This window comes from Schistocerca piceifrons, chromosome 9 (assembly GCF_021461385.2).
Source record: "Schistocerca piceifrons isolate TAMUIC-IGC-003096 chromosome 9, iqSchPice1.1, whole genome shotgun sequence".
NCBI lineage: Eukaryota > Metazoa > Arthropoda > Insecta > Orthoptera > Acrididae > Schistocerca > Schistocerca piceifrons.
The window spans coordinates 155,793,019-155,817,252 of record NC_060146.1 but is presented as its reverse complement, the minus strand read 5'-3'; the positions used below and the strand labels follow the sequence as shown (position 1 = coordinate 155,817,252).

General features: G+C 44.0%; 1 protein-coding gene across 1 annotated transcript in view; it reads left to right on the top strand.

The window, feature by feature from the left end:
* The window catches only part of LOC124716786 (1,5-anhydro-D-fructose reductase-like), a 55,271-nt gene that overhangs the window by 4,989 nt on the left and 26,048 nt on the right, over positions 1 to 24,234 (top strand). Inside the window, exons 2-3 of the mRNA XM_047243334.1 lie at positions 10,173 to 10,340; positions 18,380 to 18,583. Coding sequence (XP_047099290.1) covers positions 10,173 to 10,340; positions 18,380 to 18,583 — 372 coding nt within the window. The remainder of the gene's footprint in view (positions 1 to 10,172; positions 10,341 to 18,379; positions 18,584 to 24,234) is intronic.

Below are 24,234 nucleotides of genomic sequence, written 5' to 3'. Positions count from 1 at the left end.
GCTGACTTGAATGCTACAGAACACCTTTGTGCCAGGCCTCATCGACCGACATGGACACCTCTCCTCAGTGCAGCAGTCCGTGAAGAATGGACTGCCATTCCCAAGAAACCTTCCAGCTCCTTATTGAACGTATGCCTGCGAGAGTGGAAGCTGTAGTGAAGCGTTAAGTGTAGGCCAACACCAGACTGAATTCCAGTATTACCCATGGAAGGCACCACCAACTTGGTAAGTCATTTTCAGCCAGGTGTCCGGATACTTTTGATCACATGGTGTATTTTCTGTCATAATGATTGTGTTACAGAATTCATAAGTTGTATACAGGGTCCCCCAGAAGCAGTCTGGAAAGCGTTTCGCAGGGGGTTATGCTGAGAAACAATTGTTGATAAAAAAAATTAGATACGTTGCACCGTTTCCGAACTAATTAGCCTAGAAGTTAGCCAATCAGGCTTGCGAATTCAATCGATTTTTACATTTTTGTCAGCTTTATATTTTGACTAAAGTTCAGTCTTGATCACACCATTTATGTTTCAATGACATAGGTAACCGGTTTCGGTTATTTTTACATAACCATCATCCGCCCCAGTAGCTGAGTGGTCAGCGTGACGGATTGCCGTCCTCTGGGCCCGGGTTCGATTCCCGGCTGGGTCGGAGATTTTCTCCGCTCAGGGACTGGGTGTTGTGTTGTGTTCATCATCATTTCATCCCCATCCGGCGTGCAGGTCGCCCAATGTGGCGCCGAATGTAATAAGACCTGCGATATGGCGGCCGGACCTGCCCCGCGAGGGGCCTCCCGGCCAATGACGCCAAACGCTCATTTCCATTTCCATCATCAGACCCATGGCTCCCTTAGGATGGTAGGCGGAGCTCTCCTCAGCTGCTACGAAGTCAACTGATGACTTCGTAGCAGCTGAGGTTATGTAAAAATAACCGAAACCGGTTACCTATGTCATTGAAACATAAATGGTGCGATCAAGACTGAACTTTAGTCAAAATATAATAATCTATTGATCACGGTATTCCAAAAAGTTTACCAAAATTTGTCAGCTTTCTTGTTTGATTTTAGGCGAGACCGTCTCTGACGGGCTGCTTGAATTTGCGAACATTACTGTCTAACAGTCTAACTTCAGTGCTAATTAACTCTGAAACGGCTCGAAGTATGAAGTATTTTCTTAGCAATTTTTTCTCATCACACAATACACTGCAATACCTTCACAGCTTTTTCAGACCGGCTCTGACCACCCCGTATATCACTCAAATAATCAGGCAGAAACAATAAAGAGACCTGGGTTCGAATCCCCAACTTGACACAAATTTCCATTTGTCTCTTCAGACTGCATATACAGAGTGTTTCCGCAAGAGCGTGTAAAAATTTAATATGGTATAGGAGAAGCTCCACTGAAAAATTTGAGGTAGGGAACCTGGAGAAGCCAGCTTAAGGAGATAATAGGAATAAAATCACATTACTGTGTACTTTCTTGTTTTCGTTAGTTAACTGCTAATACCATCATTGACCATTTGTACGGTATCTTACAAAATGTGCTGAAACTAACGACTGTCAGCTTCAATGTAAGCATGACATCGACGAACAAGATTCTGACGCACCCTGAAAAATACCCCTGGCGTGTTTCGAATCACATCACAGACAGCTACATTTCTGGCAACTAATTACATCTCGGTATCCACTGGGATACGCAGGTGAGACCGGTGCCGCGCGGCTCCTCTCAGCTTGCATAATCATTGCCGCTCCCTTCATTTAAAAAATGACGGCATATTGGACGTGAATGGTGGGGAGTGGCTAAAGGGCAATGCTCAACGGTACCATGTTATAAATATCATATATTGCCTGAGGACGGACCGATAAGTGGTGCGAAACCGGTCGCAGATTTAATAAAAATCATTGATACAGCCAGTGCGGAATTTTCTTTGAAGCAATAAACATTCCTGTATTGACCGACCACGTGTGGCAGGCATGCAACACCATAGCACAAACGAACATCCGGCACCTGTACATCACGATGCATCTATATTTGCATGCTTTCTTTCAACATTCTGGAGGTAGCACCGGTTATTAATGTACCAGCGTTTCACGTTTGCAATGCCCTCTCTCGAGCTTATACTAACCTGTGAAGATGTAATGTTACTTACTTAAATATGTTATCTAGACAAATGTATTTCCGAAATTCCATTTATCTACGTTCATTATTTTTTGGTATTGCTATTTTTTCTGCCAATGTATATATTAATTATATCATACATTTCAAGAATTTTATATTTAAATGACCTAAGTATTCGAAAAAGAAACGAACAAATTAGTAACCGAAGCGAGACTCGCTCCAGCGATTACCAGTCTCGTGCGCAAGCGATTTTTCCCACATTGCTCCACGTAAATGCTCGCTGAACATCATGCTTTGTTAAAAAAATTTGAACTGATGACAATCGACCCAGGGTCCCGGACAGGGTGGCGAGACCGCTTAAAATCGACCTTATTTTACTGCATTAAAGGTAGTTCAAATGGCTCCGAGCACTTTGGGACTTAACATCTGTGGTCATCAGTCCCCTAGAACTTAGTACTTAAACCTAACTAATCTAAAGACATCACACACATCCATGCCCGAGGCAGGATTCGAACCCGCGACCGTAGCGGCCACGCGCATTAAAGGTGGTTGGAAAAGTTAAAAGACGATTCTCTCGAGAATTTCTGAGAGTTGCATCTACCTAATTTTGCTGATTGATATTAAGTTCTGAACTTCACGTACCATTAACATAAAAAATTATAGTGTTCCGATTGGCCTTGTAGTTTCCTTCGAAGCGACTATCTTGCGGCGTGCAAACAATTACATGTTGCAGGAGGCCTTGCAGGGCCAACAAAAACTGATTTGCAATCAATCTATCTATCTATCTAGAATGAGATTTTCACTCTGCAGCGGAGTGTGCGCTGATATGAAACTTCCTGGCAGATTAAAACTGTGTGCTCGACCGAGACTCGAATTCGGGACCTTTGCCTTTCGCGGGTAAGTGCTCTACCATCTGAGCTACCGAAGCACGACTCACGCCCGGTACTCACAGCTTTACTTCTGCCAGTATCTCGTCTCCTACCTTCCAAACTTTACAGAAGCTCTCCTGCGAACCTTGCAGAACTAGCACTCCTGAAAGAAAGGATATAGCGGAGACATGGCTTAGCCACAGCCTGGGGGATGTTTCCAGAATGAGATTTTCACTCTGCAGCCTTTCTTTCAGGAGTGCTAGTTCTGCAAGGTTCGCAGGAGAGCTTCTGTAAAGTTTGGAAGGTAGGAGACGAGATACTGGCAGAAGTAAAGATGTGAGTACCGGGCGTGAGTCGTGCTTCGGTAGCTCAGATGGTAGAGCACTTACCAGCGAAGGCAAAGGTCCCGAGTTCGAGTCTCGGTCGGGCACACAGTTTTAATCTGCCAGGAAGTTTTAATCTATCGCTTGAGCCTTGTCCCGCAGTTACGGCAGTGTCAGTCATCGTTAACCAGATTTGGCATGTTAATGTTTAAGGGGTGGCCAGATGCCCTACCTGCCGCCGCCTCGTGACCTCCCCCCCCCCCCGGGACGGAATTAGTGTACCCCAACTGTTTGCGTCGAGTGTAATCCATGGAATAGTGCGAAAGTGTTCAGATGTCTGCAAGACGTGTAACTAAGGCGAAAGAGGGGGAACCATCCCGGTATTCACCTAGCGGGATGTGGAAAACCCCCGAAAAACCACATCCAGGCTGGCCGGCACATCGGCCCTCGTCGTTAATCCGCCGGGCGGATTCGATCCGGAGCCAGCGCACCTACCCGAGTCCAGGAAGCAGCGCATTAGTGCTCTCGGCTACCCTGGCGGGTAAACAAAAATAATTTTCAATAATTCATATAAATATTGACTGAATTTAAAAATTGAAAATGCTGTCATAATCCACTGACTACGTGGCACAATGTTATGTAAAAGACTTAAGAGCCGGCCGGTGTGGCCGTGCGGTTCTAGGCGCGTCTGGAACCGCGTAACCGCTCCGGTCGCAGGTTCGAATCCTGCCTTGGGCATGGATGTGTGTGATGTCCTTAGGTTAGTTAGGTTTAAGTAGTTCTAAGTTCTAGGGGACTGATGAGCACAGATGTTAAGTCCCATAGTGCTCAGAGCCATTTGAACCATTTGAAAAGACTTAAGACTATCAGGCATTTATTGTAGATCACAATTGTTTATATGGGTTGAGATGCAAGTTCATAGACTATATTCATTCAGAATTTGAGAGTGGCCATATTAGTTAGCTGCAACAAACTTTACACTTAATTTCAAAACTTTTACGAAACATGTTCTCACTGACTACTACCCTTCCCTACAAAATAATAAAAGGAAAAAAGTTTATCGCTTACTACATTTTCGTTGTTCATGTAATAAAACTTCACCAGCGGGAAAGACGTCGTAATTTATTGCTTCTTCGTTACCAAATCTTGTTGTGACGGATTCTGCAGACACTAACAACATATGCCACCGAAAATACCTGCAAAATTATTTCATTCTACGCCACACGTACAGCCGTGACAAAAGTCGTGGGACGCACTTATACAGGTGGCAGTAGTATCGCGTACACAAGGTATAAAAGGGCAGTAGATTGGCGGAGCTGCCACTTGTAATAGGTGAGTCATGTGAAAAGCTTTCCGGCTTGATTATGACTGCACGACAGTAATTAGCAAACTTTGAACGCGAAATGGTAGTTCGAGCTAGACACATGGGACATTTCGTTTCGGAAATCACTAGGTAATGCAGTATCCCGAGATCCACAGTATTTAGAGAACACCAAATTTGAGGCATTACCTCTCACCTCGAACAACACAGTGGCCGGCGGCCTTTGCTAAGCGACCGACGGCAGCGGCGTTGGCATAAAAGTTGTAAATGCTAACAGACAATCAAAACCGCGTGAAATAACCGCAGAAATCAATGTGGGACGTACGACGAACCTATCCGTTAGGACCATGCGGCGAAATTTGGCGTTAATGGGCTATGGCAGCAGACGACATCGCCTGCAGTGCTTCTCCTGGGCTCGTGACCATATCGGTTGGACCCTAGACGACTGGAAAACCATGGCCTGGTCAGGTGAGTCCCAGTTTCAGTTGGTAAGAGATGATGTTAGGATTCGAGTGTGGGCAGACCCTACGAAGACCTGGACGCAAGTTGTCAACGAGACGTTGAGCAGGCTGGTGGTGGCTCAGTAATGGTGTAATCTGTGCATACATGGAATGGACTGGGTCCTGTGATCGAACCCAACTGATCATTCATTGAAAATGATTATGTTCGGCTACTTGGAGAGCATTCGTGGACTTAAAGTCAAAATTTTTATGGATGACAATGTGCCATGTCACAGTGACTCAGTTGCTCACGATTGACTTAAAGAACTTTCTCAACAACTCGTGCGAACGATTTGGCCATCCAGACCAGCCAACTTGAATCACATCGAACATTTATGACATATAATTGAAAGCTCAATTTGTGCACAAAATCCTGCACCAGGAACACTTCAGCAATTATGGACAGCTATAGAGGCAGCGTGGCTCAATACTTCTGCAGGGGACGAGTTGTAGAGTCCGTGCAACATCGCCTTGCACCACCACTCCAGGCAAAACCAGGTCCGACACGACAGTAGGAGGTATCGCATGAATTTCCACTACTGGCCATTAAAATTGCTACACCACGAAGAAATACAGATGATAATCGGGTATTAATTGGACAAATATATTATACTACAACTGACATGTGATTACATTTTCATGCAATTTGGGTGCATAGATCCTGAGAAATCAGTACCCAGAACAACCACCTCTGGCTGTAATAAAGGCCTTGATACGCCTTGGCATTGAGTCAAACAGAGCTTGGATGGCGTGTACAGGTAGAGCTGCCCACGCAGCTTCAACACGATACCACAGTTCATCAAGAGTAGTGACTGGCGTATTGTGACGAGCCAGTTGCTCGGCCACCATTGACCAGATGTTTTCAATTGGTGAGAGATCTGGAGAATTTGCTGGCCATGGCAGCAGTCGAACATTTTCTGTATCCAGAAAGGCCCGTACAAAACCTGCAACATACGGTCGTGCATTATCCTGCTGAAATGTAGGGTTTCTCAGGTATCGAATGAAGGGTAGAGACACGGGTCGTAAAACATCTGAAATGTAACGTCCACTGTTCAAAGTACCGTCAATGCGAACAAGAGGTGACTGAGACGTGTAACTAATGGCACCCCATACCATCACGCCGGGTGATACGCCAGTACGGCGATGACGAATACACGCTTCCAATGTGCCTTCACTGCGATGTCGCCAAACACTGATGCGAACATCATGATGCTGTAAACAGAACCTGGATTCATCCGAAAAAATGACGTTTTGCCTTTCGTGCACCCAGGTTCGTCGTCGAGTACACCATCGCAGGCGCTCCTGTCTGTGATGCAGCGTCAAGGGTAACCGCAGCCATGGTCTCCGATCTGATAGTCCATGCTGCTGTAAACGTCGTCGAACTGTTCGTGCAGATAGTAGTTGTCTTGCAAACGTCCCCACCTGTTGACTCAGTTATCGAGATGAGGCTGCACGATCTGTTACAGTCATGTGCAAAAGATGCCTGTCATCTCGACTGCTAGTGATACGAGGCCGTTGGGATCCAGCACGGCGTTCCGTATTACCCTCCTGAACCCACCGATTCCATATTCTGCTAACAGTCATTGGATCTCGACCAACGCGAGCACCAATGTCGCGATACGATAAACCGCAATCGCAATAGGCTACAATCCGACCTTTATCAAAGTGGGAAACGTGATGGTACGCATTTCTCTTCCCTACACAAGGCATCACAACAACGTTTCAACAGTCAACGCCGGTCAACTGTTGTTTGTGTATGAGAAATCGCTTGGAAACGTTCCTCATGTCAGCACGTTGTAGGCGTCGCCACCGGCGCCAACCTTGTGTGAATGCTCTGAAAAGCTAATCATTTGCATATCACAGCATCTTCTTCCTGTCGGTTAAATTTCGCGTCTGTAGCACGTGATCTTCGTAGTGTAGCAATTTTAATGGGCAGTAGTGTACATCCGTGTATCTTAAGGACGTGGCCTCATAAACACTGAGATACGTGGAGAACGAACTTTTACAGCTACAAATTCTGTTCACATGTCTGTCTTGAGCGAAATACTGGGACTATATTCTTCTAGTATTTGACGATGAGAACACTTTTGAACTGCTAAAAACTTTATGTATAATTTCAAAACTTTACGAATTTTTTTTCTCTCTGAAGCCACCCAGAAAACCTTGAAAGGGAAAAAAAGTTTATCACGCCCTGTGACTTCGCAGGCGGTAAAACCATCGCATCAGAGAAGATGTTTTAATTTATTTCTTCTTTATTACTAACTATATTCGCTATATATTTTGCGAACAGTATCCACATACAACAGTGAACATACCTGCAAAATTGTATCATTATACGAAACATGAGTTCACGAGATTTCTACGTCTCCGTCTACATGATTACTGTGCTATTCACAATAAAGTGCCTGGTAGAGCGGTCAATGAATCATCTTCAAGCTGTCTCTCTACAGTTCTACTCTCGAACGGCACGCGGGAAAAACGAGCACTAAGTTTTTCTGTGCGAGCCCTGATTTCTTTTATTTTATCGTGATGATCAAATCTCCCTATGTAGGTGGGTGCCAACAGAATGTTTTCGCAATTGGGGTGGAAAACTGGTGATTGAAATTTCATGAGAAGATCCCGTCGCAACGAAAAACGCCTTAGTTTTAATGATTGCCACTCCAATTCACGTATCATGTCTGTGGCACTTTCTCCCCTATTTAGCGATAATACAAAACGAGCTGCCCTTCTTTGTACTTTTTCGCTGTCATCCGTCAGTCCCACCTGATTGGAATCCCACACCGCACAGCAATACTCCAGAATAGAGCGGACAAGCGTAGTGCAAGCAGTCTCTTTGGTAGACCTGTTGCACCTTCTAAGTGCTCTGCCAACGAATCGCAGTCTTTGGTGTGCTCTACCCACAATATTATCTATGTGATCGTTCCAATTTAGGTTATTTGTAATTGTAATCCCTAAGTATTTTGTTGAATTTGACGCCATTTGGACTGAGATACGTCAAAAAAATAGCCTTTGCTTATAAAGGAGCACAAATTTCCCATAATATTCTTAGTGTGTAATGTTGTGTGCCTCACTGCTTTTTTTGAACTAATTTGTGCCTGATTTTATTCTGAGAAGCTCAGTAATGTATGTAAATAGCGTAAATGTAAATGTGACTCAAAATGTACTTGAAGTGAAGTGAAGCACAGCTGGGCAACAAGAAACCCTTAGCGCGCAATCCCCGCAACGATAGTAGTTGTGAATCCTTTGAGTATGGACTCTAAAAAAACAGTTGGTTTATTTTAAAAAATGAAAGAGGACTGTTGATCTGTATCTTGTGGAAAGAGGGCGTGTTGCTACGCCGTCGCTCCGAACGTATTGTTACAAGTAATGAAAATCTCTGTTTCAGTGATAAAACCGAGTAAAGTATGTGTAATAGTTGCAAAACATTTATGTATAAAAATTTTCTGGAAAAGAAGAATAGAAATATCTTGTTTTTTGGAAAAGGACGTGAACTTAATTGTCGTCGCCGGCTATCAGTCGCCAGAACTGTAAGTGTACAAAGTTCACTAACATATAGGAAATGCGTAACAATCTCTCATAATTTCTTAGTTACAGTAATTGTATTATGTTCTTGTATAATAGTATGGTGCAGAACTCCACTGACCAATATTGATGTAGCAGGACGTGTAGTTTGAAGGAAGTTTGTGTGCCAAGTAATCTCCTTTTCTCACGAAAAGCAGATTGCTGTTTGATCTTATTTTCTTACAACAGTGGTCCCTTAGGTATGAAAAGCTACAAAAACGTAGGCTCAAAGCTATCCGCAATACGGCCAAGTAACCAACAGACTCATATTTCTTCCCCCAAATTATAATACACTTCTGGCCATTAAAATTGCTACAGCAAGAAGAAATGCAGATGATAAACGGGTATTCATTGGACAAATATATTATACTAGAACTGACATGTGATTACATTTTCACGCAAATTGGGAGCATAGATCCTGAGAAATCAGTACCCAGAACAACCACTTCTGGCCGTAATAACGGCCTTGATACGCCTGGGCATTGAGTCAATCAGAGCTTGGATGGCGTGTACAGGTACAGCTGCCCATGCAGCTTCAACACGATACCACAGTTCATGAAGAGTAGTGACTGGCGTATTGTGACGAGCCAGTTGCTCGGCCACCATTGACCAGACGATTTCAATTGGCGAGAGATCTGGAGAATGTGCTACCCAGGGCAGCAGTCGAACATTTTCTGCATCCAGAAAGGCCCGTACTGGACCTCGTGCATTATCCCGCTGAAATGTAGGGTTCCGCAGGGATCGAATGAAGGGTAGAGCCACTGGTCGTAACACATCTGAAATGTAACGTCCACTGTTCAAATGCCGTCAATGAGAACAAGAGGTGACCGAGACGTGTAACCAATGGCACCCCACACCACCATGCCGGGTGATACACATGTCCAATACACGCTTCTAATGTGCGTTCTTCGTGATGTCGCCAAACACTCCTAACACGAGGCGTCACAACAATGTTTCACCAGGCAACGCCGGTCAACTGCTGTTTGTGTATGAGAAATCGGTTGGAAACGTTCCTCATGTCAGCACGTTGTAGGTGTCGCCACCGGCGCCTACCTTGTGTGAATGCTCTGAAAAGCTAATCATTTGCATATCACAGCATCTTCTTCCTGTCGGTTAAATTTCGCGTCTGTAGCATGTCATCTTCGTGGTGTAGCAATTTTAATGGCCAGTAGTGTACGTCAGCTACTGGTGCAGAAGCTGATCATTCAGGTACGAGTTACGACTTAAAAAAAAAATCTCAATCAAAAATCATTCTCTCTCTCTCTCCAAGCACATATATAAATTTTCATATTATTAAGACAAAAGTCATTTTATAAGTGACTTCCGAAAATTAACATAATTTCAATCATTTTGTAGACTGTTTCTTAACTGAAATTATGTAACACATTAACTCATTTGTAAAATAAGGAGAGATTTTGAGCTGTTAAATGGAAGAGAGGTCCAGTCTTTAAGGACTCGGGACTTACTGGCTATCACAATTTCAGGCCAAGGTGGGCGAAGTGGGTAAAGCCGTGGACGCGGCCCTAGCAGCCGGCTACAGGCACATCGACACCGCCTACTCCTACCGCAACGAGAAGGAAATAGGTGAAGTGCTGAAGAAGTGGTTCGATTCTGGGAAGCTGAAGAGAGAAGACATCTTCATCGTCACCAAGGTAGGTAGCTAACTAACGTATACCCGCTAACTAATGCGGCTCGCATTTTACCTTCATGGTTCACCTGGCCATCCTGTGCAAATAAATCATTCCACTGCTATGTGCCTTGTCCCGTAGTGACGTTACACTTCGTTGTAGTTGTAGTCTGAAGACTGGTTTGGCGCAGCTCTCCACGATACTCTGTCCTGTGCAAGACCCTCCATCTCTGCGTAACTATCGCAACCTGCATCCGTTTAATCCACCACAGTGCGGCCCCGGGAGTAGACAACATTCCATTAGAACTACTGACAGCCTTGGGAGAGCCAGTCCTGACAGAACTCTACCATCTGGTGAGCAAGATGTATGAGACAGGCGAAATACCCTCAGACTTCAAGAAGAATACAATAATTCCAATCGCAAAGAGAGCAGGTCTTGACAGATGTTAAAACTGCCGAACTATCAGTTTAATAAGCCACGGCTGCAAAATACTAACACGAATTCTTTATAGACGAATGGAAAAACTGGTAGAAGCCGACCTCGGAGAAAATCAGTTTGGATTCCGTAGAAATGTTGGAACACGTGAGGCAACACTGACCCTACGACTTATGTTAGATTAAGGAAAGGCAAACCTACGTTTCTAGCATTTGTAGACTTAGAGAAAGCTTTTGACAATGTTGACTGGAATACTCTCCTTCAAATTCTGAAGGTGGAAGGGGTAAAATACAGGGAGCGAATGGCTATTTACAATTTGTACAGAAACCAGATGGCATTTATAAAAGTCGAGAGACATGAAAGCGAAGCAGTGGTTGGAAAGGAAGTGAGACAGGGTTGTAGCCTCTCCCCGATGTTATTCAATCTGTATATTGAGCAAGCAGTAAAGGAAACAAAAGAAAAATTCGGAGTAGGTATTAAAATCCATGGAGAAGAAATAAAAACTTTGAGGTTCGTCGATGGCATTGTAATTCTGTCAGAGACAGCAAAGGACCTGGAAGAGCAGGTGAACGCAACGGACAGTGTCTTGAAAGGAAGATATAAGATGAACACCAACAAAAGCAAAACGAGGATAATGGAATGTAGTCGAATTAAGTCAGGTGATGCTGAGGGAATTAGATTAGGAAATGAGACACTTAACGTAGTAAAGGAGTTTCTGCTATTTGGGGAGCAAAATAACTGATGATGATCGAAGTAGAGAGGATATAAAATGTAGACTGGCAATGGCAAGGAAAGCGTTTCTGAAGAAGAGAAGTTTGTTAACATCGAGTATAGATTTAAGCGTCAGGAAGTCGTTTCTGAAAGTATTTGTATGGAGTGTAGTCATGTATGGAAGTGAAACATGGACGATAAATAGTTTGGACAAGAAGAGAATAGAATCTTTCTAAATGTGGTGCTACAGGAGAATGCTGAAGATCAGATGGGAAGATCACATAGCTTATGAGGAGGTATTGAATACAATTGGCTAGAAGAGGAGTTTGTGGCACAACTTGACTAGAAGAAGGGATCGGTTGGTAGGACATGTTCTAAGGCACCAAGAGATCACAAATTTAGTTCAAATGGTTCAAATATCTGTGAGCACTATGGGACTTGACGTGTGCAGAAGTTGTACAAAGCTGTATCACTTTTCAACATAATCTCGCCCACGTTCAATGCAAGTCCTCCAGTGCTTACAAATTGCATAAATTCCTCTAGAAAAAATTCTTTTGGTAGTCCGCGCAACCACTCATGCACCACATGGCGTACCTCTTCATCAGAACGCAACTTCTTTCCTACCATTGCGTCCTTGAGTGGTCCAAACATATGGAAATCACTTGGAGCAAGGGCTGGTGAGTATGGTGGATGAGAAAGACACTCAAAATGCAGGTCTGCGATTGTTTCAACTGTTGTACGGGCAGTGTGGGGCCTTGCATTCTCATGCTGCAAAAGGACACCTGCTGACAGCACTCCACGTCGCTTTGATTTGGTTGCAGGCCGCAGATGACTTTTTAGGAGATCTGTGTATGCCGCACTGGTGACAGTGGTCCCTCTAGGCATGTAATGTTCCATAATGACGCCTTTTTCGTCCCAAAAGAGAGACCTTCCCTGCTGATGGTCCTGTTCGAAACTTCTTTTGTTTTGATGGTGAGGAATGGCGCCATTCCTTGCTCGCTTCCTTGCTCGCTCTCTTCGTTTCCGATTGGTGGAAGTCAACCCAGGTTCCGTCCCCAGTAACGATTCTTGCAAGGAAGCCATCACCTTCTCGTTCAAAGCACCGAAAAAGTTCTTCACAAGCATCAACACGTCGTTCTCTAATTTCAGGAGTCAGCTGCCGTGGCACCCATCTTGCAGACACTTCGTGAAACAGGAGCCCATCAGGCACAATGTTGTGTGCTGACCCATGCCTAATCTGTAAACATGCTGCAGTGTCATACAGTGTCACTCGGCGATTTTCCTTCACTATGGATTCAACTGCTTTAATGTTCTGTGGAGTCACAACTAGCTGTGCCTGACCTGGACGAGGAACATCTTCCACTGAAGTCACACCATTTGCGAACTTCCTACTCCATTTTTACACTTGCTGCTGTGACGAACATGCATCACCGTACTGAACCTTCATTCGTCGACGAATTTCAATAGGTTTCACACCTTCACAACGCAAAAAAACGAGTAATAGAACGCTGTTCTTCCCTGGTGCAAGTCGCAAGTGGGGCAGCCATCTTTATACTGATATTGCGACGGTATGTGTGCATCTGCACTATGCTGCTACCTACAGGCCATTCTGCACACTGTTTGTAGCACGCTTACCAACTTACAGGATAACGGCGCGAAATTTCGATCAGTTATTACAAATTTAAGGTTTTCATTTGACTCACCCTCGTAGGGATCAAGAAGATAAGAGAGAGAAATTTGAGCTCATACGGAGGCATATAGACAGTCGCTTTTCCCTCTCTCTACCTGCGAGTGGAACAGGAAAAAATACGACTAGTTGTGGTAGATGGTACCCTCTGCCACGCACTGTAAGGTAGCTTGCGGAGATGCAGAATGAAAGGAAGGAACAAGAAACAGCAGATTGCTCTCACGGTGAGACATCTTCACAAGCGAAAATAGACTCCGGTACGATGGGGAACACGTAAATTAACTCTAACAAAAATAAAGCGACTCGGTTGTTTTCCATGATGTCACAACGTGATGCAATAATTACGAAATTTTGGACCACTCGGAGATAAAGTGCGCAACTTTCTGGACACAAACCACGTTCACCTATCTCTATATGTGTCTGGTAGGTTGTAAAACCAGGACGCCTCTATGAAAGTGAATTTAAAAAATGCTAACTAAATCGCATAAGTAATACAGATAATCTTGCTATTGACTCCTTCATTGTGCCCATGATGCGTTTGGGGCATAGGCCATCGTCAGATGACCTGGTAATAAGTACTGAGACGAGTGCAAATAATGATATGATACAATACCGCTTTACCTATGAAATGAGGTTACGTATAAATCTCAAATTAAATTAATTGTGCAGAGTTTTGAAGAACATAAGTACATACCGCCATTATATGCTTTGTCAAGACAAAAATGTGCTGTCGTATGCAAGAAGAAGACCTAACCAGTAGCCGGTCACACTTACTGTGTCAAGGCATGGGTTATGGAGCCATGACGTAAACTCGTACCACTGGAGGGCAGCACTTCTGATGACGTGTAAAACAGAAATGTTACTATAAAGTACACTACTGGCCATTAAAATTGCTACACCACGAAGATGACGTGGTACAGACGCGAAATTTAACCGATAGGTAGAAGATGCTGTGATATGCAAATGATTAGCTTTTCGGAACATTCACACAAGGTCGGCGCCGGTGGCGACACCTACAACGTGCTCACATGAGGAAAATTTTCCAACCGATTTCTCATACACAAACAGCAGCTGACCGGCGTTGCCTGGTGAAACGTTGTTGTGATGTCTCGTGTAAGGAGGAGAAATGCGTACCATCACGTTTCCGACTTTGATAAAGGTCGGATTGTAGCCTTTCGCGATTGTGGCTTATCGTATCGCGACATTGGTGCTCGCGTTGGTCGAGATCCAATGACTGTTTGCAGAATATTGAATCGGTGCGTTCAGGAGGGTAATACGGAACGCCGTGCTGGATTCCAACGGCCTCGTATCACTAGCAGTCGAGATGACAGGCATCTTATCTGCATGGTTGTAACAGATCGTGCAGCTCCCTCTCGATCCCTGAGTCAACAGATGGGGACGTTTGCAAGACAACAACCCTCTGCACGAACAGTTCGACAACGTTTGCAGCAGCATGGACTATCAGCTCGGAGACCATTTGTGTAGTTACCCGTGACGCTGCATCACAGATAGGAGCGCCTGCGATGGTGTACTCAACGACGAACCTGGGTGCACGAAAGGCAAAACGTCATTTTTTCGGATGAATCCAGCCAGGTTCCGTTTACAGCATCATGATGGTCGCATCCGTGTTTGGCGACATCGCGGTGAACGCACATTGGAAGTGTGTTTTCGTCATCGCCATACTGGCGTATCACCCGGCGTGATGGTATGGGGTGCCACTGGTTACTCGTCTCGGTCACCTCTTGTTCGCATTGATGGCACTTTGAACAGTGGACGTTACATTTCAGACGTGTTACGACCCGTGGCTCTACCCTTGATTCGATCCCTGCGAAACCCTACATTTCAGCAGGATAATGCACGACCGCACGTGCCTTTCTGGATACAGAAAATGTTCGACTGCTGCCCTGGCCAGCACATTCTCCAGATGTATCACCAAATGAAAACGTCTGGTCAGTGGTGGCCGAGCAACTGGCTCGTCACAATACGCCAGTCACTACTCTTGATGAACTGTGGTATCGTGTTGAAGCTGCATATGGGCAGCTGTACCTGTACACGCCATCCAATCTCTGTCTGACTCAATGCCCAGGTGTATCAAGGCCGTTATTACGGCCAGAGGTGGTTGTTCTGGGTACTGATTTCTCAGGATCTATGCACCCAAATTGCATGAAAATGTAATCACGTCAGTTCTAGTGTAATATATTTGTCCAATGGATACCCGTTTATCATCTGCATATCTTATTGGTGTACCAATTTTAATGGCCAGTAGTGTATTTTCGCTGAGGCTGTGGTTTTTTTAATGTTATTCGTAATCATTTCTAAAATTGTGAACCTCAGATTCGAACTGATGCACCATACATTCGCCGGTAGAAGCAGGGTACTTGATGGTGCGGTATTGGTTCAGTAAGCAAATTTCTGCCTCATGACTTTGCATAAGATCTTTACGTCTTTGTCTGTAATGAGTCACGAAACACTGAGCACGAGCTTTAACTTAGAAGACTAAGAGATGCAATGGATTTTGATTTGCCATCCTTTTGCGGAGCGGAGCTATTCTTAGACCCATGATGGGTTTTATCCGTCCTGCTGATACTTGTGACTGAACGATTCATTGTTACTGTGAAAATCTGTCGGAAAAACTACGATTCCTCTGCGTTAGAGAGATTTCTCCATTTGTGTACTCTGTTCAGTGGACTGAACATCCAATAAAACTCCGCCAATGTGGGACTATTCGCATTCTGCACCTGAAGCATGAACGATGAGCATATTCCTAACCGCTGTACCGGCAAAAGAAAAATTGCAGTCGTGGTTTTCGCACTTGAATTTACAATCCCGAGTGAAATGTTGCAACTTGGCAGTCCATTCTTTGAATTGAATTTTATCCATATTTTGCACCTGCAAACGTCACTGTATTTAATAAAGTATGAATTAAAGAAAAACCTTTGGTAGAAAATTTTCGTGTTTTTTTTTTTTTTTTTTTTTTTTTTTTTTTTTTTTTTTTTTTTTTTTAATACACGATTCATTTTTGTCTCTGTGGGTCTATCATCAGATTAACTTGTCAATACATGATTTATTTTTGATCTTGAATGAGGTGAAATGAATGCCCCTGTCATGAAAAGGTTCGATATTACGTTATGAGTTTTGTAAACCAAATGCGAAAAATATATGGGAAACAGTGGTAAAAATGAAGAGTTCAAACTTACCATATAATCGAAGAAAACCGTTTTCAATTTTTTAATAAGTTACACAGCTGGAGCATTCTCGCTGTTATCCCACGCATCTTGGCTGCAAATTTCGTTAATCTGGGAATTCGGTCTGTTGTGCTGCTGTTCATCAATTGCCTTCCAATGGGTGCTTTCACACAGGATAACGCCAGCCCACATACCGCTTTTGCAACCCAACATGGTCTACAGAGCGTCGACATGTTTCTCTGGCCAGCTCGATCTCTAAGTCTGTCTCCAGTCGAGCACATGTGGGACACCACTGGACGAGGACTCCAGCGCCATCCATAACCAGCATTAGCCGTCCCTGTGTTGACGGTCGAAGTCTAGTTGGCATGGAAGTCCATCCCATCAATTGACATACGGCATCTGTACAACACAATGTATGCGCTTTCGCATGCTTGCGTTCAATACTCCGTTAGTTACACTGGTTATGAATGTAGCAGCATTTGACATTTTCTGTGGATTATCTCTAGTTTACATTAACTTGTCAATTTGCAATGCTAATCACTTACTCATGTTATCTATACTGTTGTATTGCCGAAATTTCATTACTGCATGTTAATTACGAGGGTCACGCCAAAATAAATGCACACTATTTTTTTAAAACTCCACCTCTTATTCTAAACGTTTGAAAGCCTTAAAGTGTGTAGATACATCCTTTAGGAACAATATTTTAATTTCTCCACATAATTTCCATCCCTCTCAACTGCCTTACGCCATCTTGGAACCAGAGCCTGTATACCCGCAAGGTAAAATTCTGGACCAACCTGCTGGAGCCACTGTTTGGAAGCGTGCACAAGGGAGTCATCATCTTCAAATCTTGTTCGACGAAGAGAGTCTTTCAGTTTCCCAACGAGATGACAGTCACATGAAGCCCGGTCAGGACTGTAAGGCGGGTGTTTCAGTGTTGTCCATCCGAGTTTTGTGATCGCTTCCATGATTTTCTGACTGACATGCGGCTGTGCATTGTCGTGCAAAGCAAAACATCCTGCTTTTGCCGGTGTGGTCGAACACGACTCAGTCGAGCTTGAAGTTTCTTCAGTGTCGTCACAGATGCATCAGAATTTATGGAGGTTCCACTTGGCATGATGTCCACAAGCCAGAGTCCTTCGGAATCGAAAAACACCGTAGCCATAACTTTTCCAGCAGAAGGTGTAGTTTTGAATTTTTTTCCTTGGGTGAATTTGCATGATGCCACTCCATTGATTGCCTCTTCGTCTCTGGTGAAAAATGATGGAGCCATGTTTCATCACCTGGGACAATTCTTCCAAGAAATTCATCTCCACCATTCTCGTACTGTTCCAAAAGTTCGCTGCATACCGTTTTTCTTGTTTCTTTGTGAGCCACTGTCAACATGCTGGGAACCCACCTGGCACAAACCTTTTCTGACGCCAACGCGTTCAGTACTCTCCAAACACTTCCTTCCCCTATCCCAGGGTAGCGTGACAATTCGTTCACTGTGATGGGTCTGTCAGCAGTCACCAATTCGTTAACTATCTCCATATTGTCTGGAGTATGTGCAGTACGAGGCCTGCCGCTGCGAGAACAACCCTCAATATTGTCGTGCCCACTTTCATCATGTAACCTGTTTGCCCACCGACTAACTGTACTGCGATCGACAGCAGCATATCCATACACCTTTTTCAACCTCTTGTGGATGTTTACCACTGTCTAGTTTTCACAGTACACGAATTCTATGACAGCACGTTGCTTCTGACGAACGTCAAGTGTAGCAGCCAATCTTGAAGACATGCTGTGGCGGCGCCACTCACGGGAACAGCTTGAACTAAGTTTGAAAACAAGCGGGAAGGATGTATCTACACACTGCAAAACTTTCACACATGCAGAATGAAAACTGTATTTTTACAAAAATAGTATGCTTTTCTTTTGGAGTGGCCCTCGTACTTTTTGGTGTTCCGATTTTTTGTCGTGCCAGTGTATTTATAGTGTAATAAATCCTTTGTTGTTGACATTCTTTAGCGAAGATACTGAGTGGGTAACTTCTTTTCCAGCTGCCCATGATGGGTATGCGACAGTCGTCGGTCGAGAAGTACCTCAAGAAGTCCCTGGCTGATCTCCAGTTGGACTACGTAGACCTCTACCTGGTGCACAACCCTGTCGGCATGCAGGACGTCGACGACGGGACCTTTCCCCCCAAGGGCAAAGACGGGAATGTGCTCCTGGACCTAAACACAGACCACGTCAGCATATGGAAGGTAATGCATTTATTGCAGGTAACTGCAGCATAACTGGGCACGAGCAGGGAGTAAAAGTACCGGCCTTCTGACACCCAGAGGAATATTGTTTGGACAAACGTGGCCACACTGCGCTCAAGGACAATGTACTGGCAGTGGAGGGCACGGTCGTTCGTCTCTGTTGCGAATCCCCCAAGCTGCGAGGTGAGGCGAGTAATCTGTTTTCCTCTCCGCAAGAAAAAACGCACCGTTCCCTAGTGTTAACAGGGATCGTCGGACGAATGATATTAATGTTTAAAAGTGATGTAAATTTAAAGCTGGCAGAATGAATGTGCATGGTGAACAATGTAGTGGCCGTCCCTCAACCATGACTGTTGCTGTGGTGAAAAACATCGCAGAAATGATTGACACGGGACTAGATAAAAACAACGTTTCCAAATGTATCGCCGAGCGGAGTGGCCGCGCGGTTTGAGGCGCCACGTCACGGACTGGGCAGCTCCTCCCACCGGAGGATCGAGCCCTCCTTCGGGCATGGATGTGTGTGTCTTAGCATAAGTTACTTTAAATAGTGTACAAGTCTAGGGACCGATAACCTCAGAAGTTTGGTCCTTTAAGAATTCACACACATTTGAAGATTTTCCAAATGTATCGAGATCTCATCTGCTATAAAATCATTACTAACACACTTTATATATGAAAATTGTTTGCCAGGTGGGTACTAGAACTTCACAGACTAACACAAAGACAGCAAAATCGCGACTTCAATGGAATTTCTCGAACGCTTCCAAATGGAATGTTAGTTCCTTGAATTTGCACCCCCGATACGAAAAGACAATCTGTGCTCTGGCGGCATCCCTGTTCATCATCAGCTAAACAATTTAAAACCGTCGTTTTGCGCCGAAAAATGATGGCCACTGTCTTTTGCGCTAGTGAAAGGCGTCTCCTCATTCAATTTTTGCCCTATGAGGAAACAGCGCTGCGTGGTACTGAAATTTTCTAAAAAGAAAATCTTACGGCGGGAAATGGTAGAACGAAACAAGGGGGATGTTATCGAAAGCAGTCTACTTGTTCTATGATAAAGCACGTCCCTCAATAGTAAATCCCACAAAGCAGTTTTTGGATTCATTCGGTTAGGAGTTCATCAACAACCCTGCTCGCAACACTTCACATTTTCCTCTTGTGAACTCTCTGACGTTATTTATGAGTGCTAACAGGTTTTCTGCAGATGGTTTAGGTCTAGATTTCTGTCGACAGTTGGCCGAAAAAGCATTGGATAACTTTTTTGATGAACATACTGGAGAGCTCTTCCATTAGCTCAGAAAGTTCAGTAAGGATGATGACCAAGTCGAAATATAAGCCGGCCTCTCGTGGCCGAGCGGTTCTAGGCGCTTCAGTCTGGAACCGCGCGACCACTACGGTCGCAGGCTCAAATCCTGCCTCGGGCATGGATGTGTGTGATGTCCTTAGGTTTGTTAGGTTTAAGTAGTTCTAAGTTCTAGGGGACTGATGACCTGAGATGTTAAGTCCCATGGTGTTCAGAGCCATTTGAACCATTCGAAATATAATCGTTGATAAATATAGCTGTGACTTTCAAATTTTTCGTACATATTCCTTTTGTTTATTAAACAATTCAAATGTTCAAATGTGTGTGAGTTCTTATGGGACCAAACTGCAGAGGTCATCGGTCCCTAGACTTACACACTACTTAAACTAACTTAAACTAACCTGTGCTACGAACAACACACACACACCCATGCCCGAGGGAGGACTCGAACCTCTGGCGGGAGGGGCCTATTAAACAATTCAGTACACTTAATTCCTGAATATGATACAGCCATAAAGACCTTCCTGAAGAATTTGATGGTTAGACCGGTCTCTGCAAGCGTTTCCCTGAAATGTATTCAGAATTCCAAGCTTTAGATTGTACTCGTCATTTGCGAAGCAGCTGAATGTGACGGAATTTCGCAGATCTTAATGTTTCAGTGGTATCCCTGAGATCAGAGATGATATCCGATTTTATTGAAAAATTTGTGGAGAAAAAAATGTGTTGCATATTCGTAAAGTGTAGTTGTGGTACACACAACCGTAGAGAACAGTAATAAGACTTCGCCGACCATTCTGGAGGAACTATGACGTCAAAGATATTTATCTAAGAAAATTTAATGCGAGTATAACACCCAAGTTTGCCCCACGTCTGCCATCTTTCACCAAGAACATGTGATGAAAATTTGATCACTTTCCTTTGCCAAAAAACATTTGATAGTGTAACACCGGCCATAGCCAAGAATCAGTAACCTAATTTTGTGCTCAGTATGAGTAATGACAAATGCCAAACACATGCAGGAACGTCTGGAACTGTCGAAATATCATTTGAAGTGGTTAGAAGAGAAAGGAGGTTCAAAAGTGGTTCAAATGGCTCTAAGCACTGTGGGAGGTCATCAGTCCCCTAGAACTATTTGAACATAACTGACGTAAGGACATCACACACATCCATGCCCGAGGGAGGATTCGAACCTGCGACCGTAGCAGCAGCGCGGATCCGGACTGAAGCGCCTAGAACCACTCCGCCACAGCGGCCGGCGAGAAAGGAGGATACTTTGTCAGTCACAAAGCAACTGTTGATGAGACATGGATATACGACCATGAACTACAGAGAAACTGGCACAGCATAGAGTCATAACATCGGTCCTTATCTGCAGCAAGGAATTTCAGTGCCAAGCTTCTGCTGGAAAGTGGATAATGACAGTATTTTGAGATGTGAAACCTTAATAGTTGATTAATTACACTCCAAAGGCCCAAAGGTCAACACTAGCAGCAGTTGTGAGTTATGGCGAAATTTCAAATACTAAATAAAAACGAAAGTGAGATTTAGCTTGAGGGTAGTGACTCCCTTTTACTGATGGTGAAAAAGTCCACTGGATTCCAAATCGTGGTTCTGACCTGGTGGACCTCCCACCGTATAGTCCTGATAGAGTTTCAGGTGATTTTCCGGTTTCTGATCCAATGAAGGGTCACCTCCATGAATCCAGTGTTTACTTGGATGACGAAGTTGTGGAGACAGTGCAAGTGTGCAAGTGCATAAAGCCACAGAGCTTCCTCAAGGGCGGAATTAGGAACATTGGTAAGGGTTGGGCCAGGAGAATGGGAGTTGAAGGACATTATGTACGACTTGTAGTGGCATACATTGCATAGTGCACTTAAAATTGTACTCATTTGTATCAGTGACTCCTTTCCCATCTGTCCATTCTTAAGGGGACCACACTCTGCCTCTCCAATCCATGTTAATTTAGGCAAGTATTTGACCCATTTCCGAAGAAAACTATTTGATGCAGGACCTCAATATTTTTACTGTATGTTACATGATGCTACTAGAGTCAACTGTACTAAAAATCTACTTTATCCATTTTATAGTTTGTAAGAAATACTTTTTTTAAATTTATTAACAAAGAATATAAAGTTTTTCTGCAGAAAATATTTTTTATCTACTTCCTAATGGGGGAATATTAATGAATGTAGTACCAGAGGTGGCTTTCTATGTTATGCAAAGTCTCTGAAAATTTTATTCGTTTATCTATGATAGTTTCTGATATAATGGGGCATATATAGGGAAAATTTTAGTTTGCAGGAAATTGACTTTGAAGAAAGAACATTTGAAATTTGTTTCTTACAGTTAATTAAAACTGTCCTGCTACATGTGGTGGCCCTTCTTTGGCCTCCTGCAGGTCTTCCAGCTTCTTTTTCACATTCCTGGATGTTTGTCTTGCTTTCTTGGCCATATTAGATGCATCGGCTATCCTTATTTTATCGCAATGTTGCAGCCTAGTGATCATATTTTCACCAGTATTAAATCCCATCTTTTTCAGTACCCAACACTTTCCAATATTACCACAACTGAATGTAATAACAGCATCATCAACTCCTAGTTTCATTGTATGCATGCCTACAAATATAGTTTTAGGAAGGCAGTTCTAAATTATGCTGTTGAAACATTCATTTGGGTTCTGTGTCTGCCCATGCAGACATTTCCTTAGAAGATCAAGATGAGCCAAGTCTCTGAAAATAGGTTTAATTGCTGTAATAACAGCAGCAGGAAGAGAATTCTGGTGAGAATAAGATTCTCCAGTTACCTGAGCCCTATTCTATTTGCACCACGAATTTTCTCCTGACGGACGCAATCCATGACGTGGCTTATCATCAGCGGAGGACATACGGAAGAATATGGCCCAAACATGTTCATTGACTCCAAATTTATTTTTCCTAATTGCCTGCCCATAATATACCTGCAAGTTTTCAATCACACTTGAACAAAACTAACCGCGTGTTTGAAAGCGTTTTCTATACAAACAGCACAAACAAAAGAATACCGACCGCTGCACTCCAAGGATAGCCAACACACTCAGGAGTAAGAATGAAATCCCTAACGTGCAATGCAAAGGGATATAAATATCTAAAATACACTAATGGCCATTAAAATTGCTACACTAAGAATAAATGCAGATGATAAACGGGTATTCATTGGACAAATATATTATACTAGAACTGACATGTGATTGCATTTTCACGCAATTTGGGTGCATAGATCTTGAGAAATCAGTACCAGAACAACCACCTCTGGCCGTAATAACGACGTTGATACGCCTGGGCACAGAGTCACACAAAGCTTCGATGGCGTGTACAGGTACAGCTGCCATATGCAGCTTCAACACGATACCACAGTTCATCAAGAGTAGTGACTGGCGTATTGTGACGAGCCAGTTGCTCGGCCACCATTGCAAAGACGTTTTCAATTGGTGAGAGATCTGGAGAATGTGCTGGCCAGGGCAGCAGTCGAACATTTTCTGTATCGAGAGAGGCCCGTACAGGACCTGCAACATGCGGTCGTGCATTATCCTGCTGATATGTAGGGTTTCGCATGGATGGAATGAAGGGTAGAGCCACCGGTCGTAACACATCTGAAATGTAACGTTCACTGTACAAAGTGCCGTCAATGCAAACAAGAGGTGACGGAGACGTGTAACCAATGGCACCCCATACCATCACGCCGGGTGATGCGCCAGTAAGACGACGACGAATACACGCTTCCAATATACTTTCCCTGCAATGTCGCCAAACACGGATGCGACCATCATGATGCTGTAAACAGAACCTGGATTCATCCGAAAAAATGTTTTGCCTTTCGTGCACCCACGTTTGTCGTTGAGTACACCATCGCAGGCGCTCCTGTCTGTGATGCAGCGTCAAGGGTAACCGCAGCCACAGTCTCCGAGCTGATAGTCCATGTTGCTGCAAACGTCGTCGAACTGTTCGTGCAGATGGTTGTTGTCTTGCAAACGTCCCCATCTGTTGACTCAGGGATGTAGACGTGGCTGAACGATCCGTTACAGCCATGTGGATAAGATGCCTGTCATCTCAACTGCTAGTGATACGAGGCCGTTGTAATCCAGCACGGCGTTCCGTATTACCCTCGTGAACGCACCGATTCCATATTCTGCTAACAGTCATTGGATCTCGTCCAACGCGAGCAGCGATGTCGCGATACGATAAACCGCCTTAGCGATTGGCTACAATCCGACCTTTATCAAAGTCGGAAACGTGTTGGTACACATTTCTCCTCCTTACACGAGGCATCACAACAACGTTTCATCAGGCAACGCCAGTCAACTGCTGTTTGT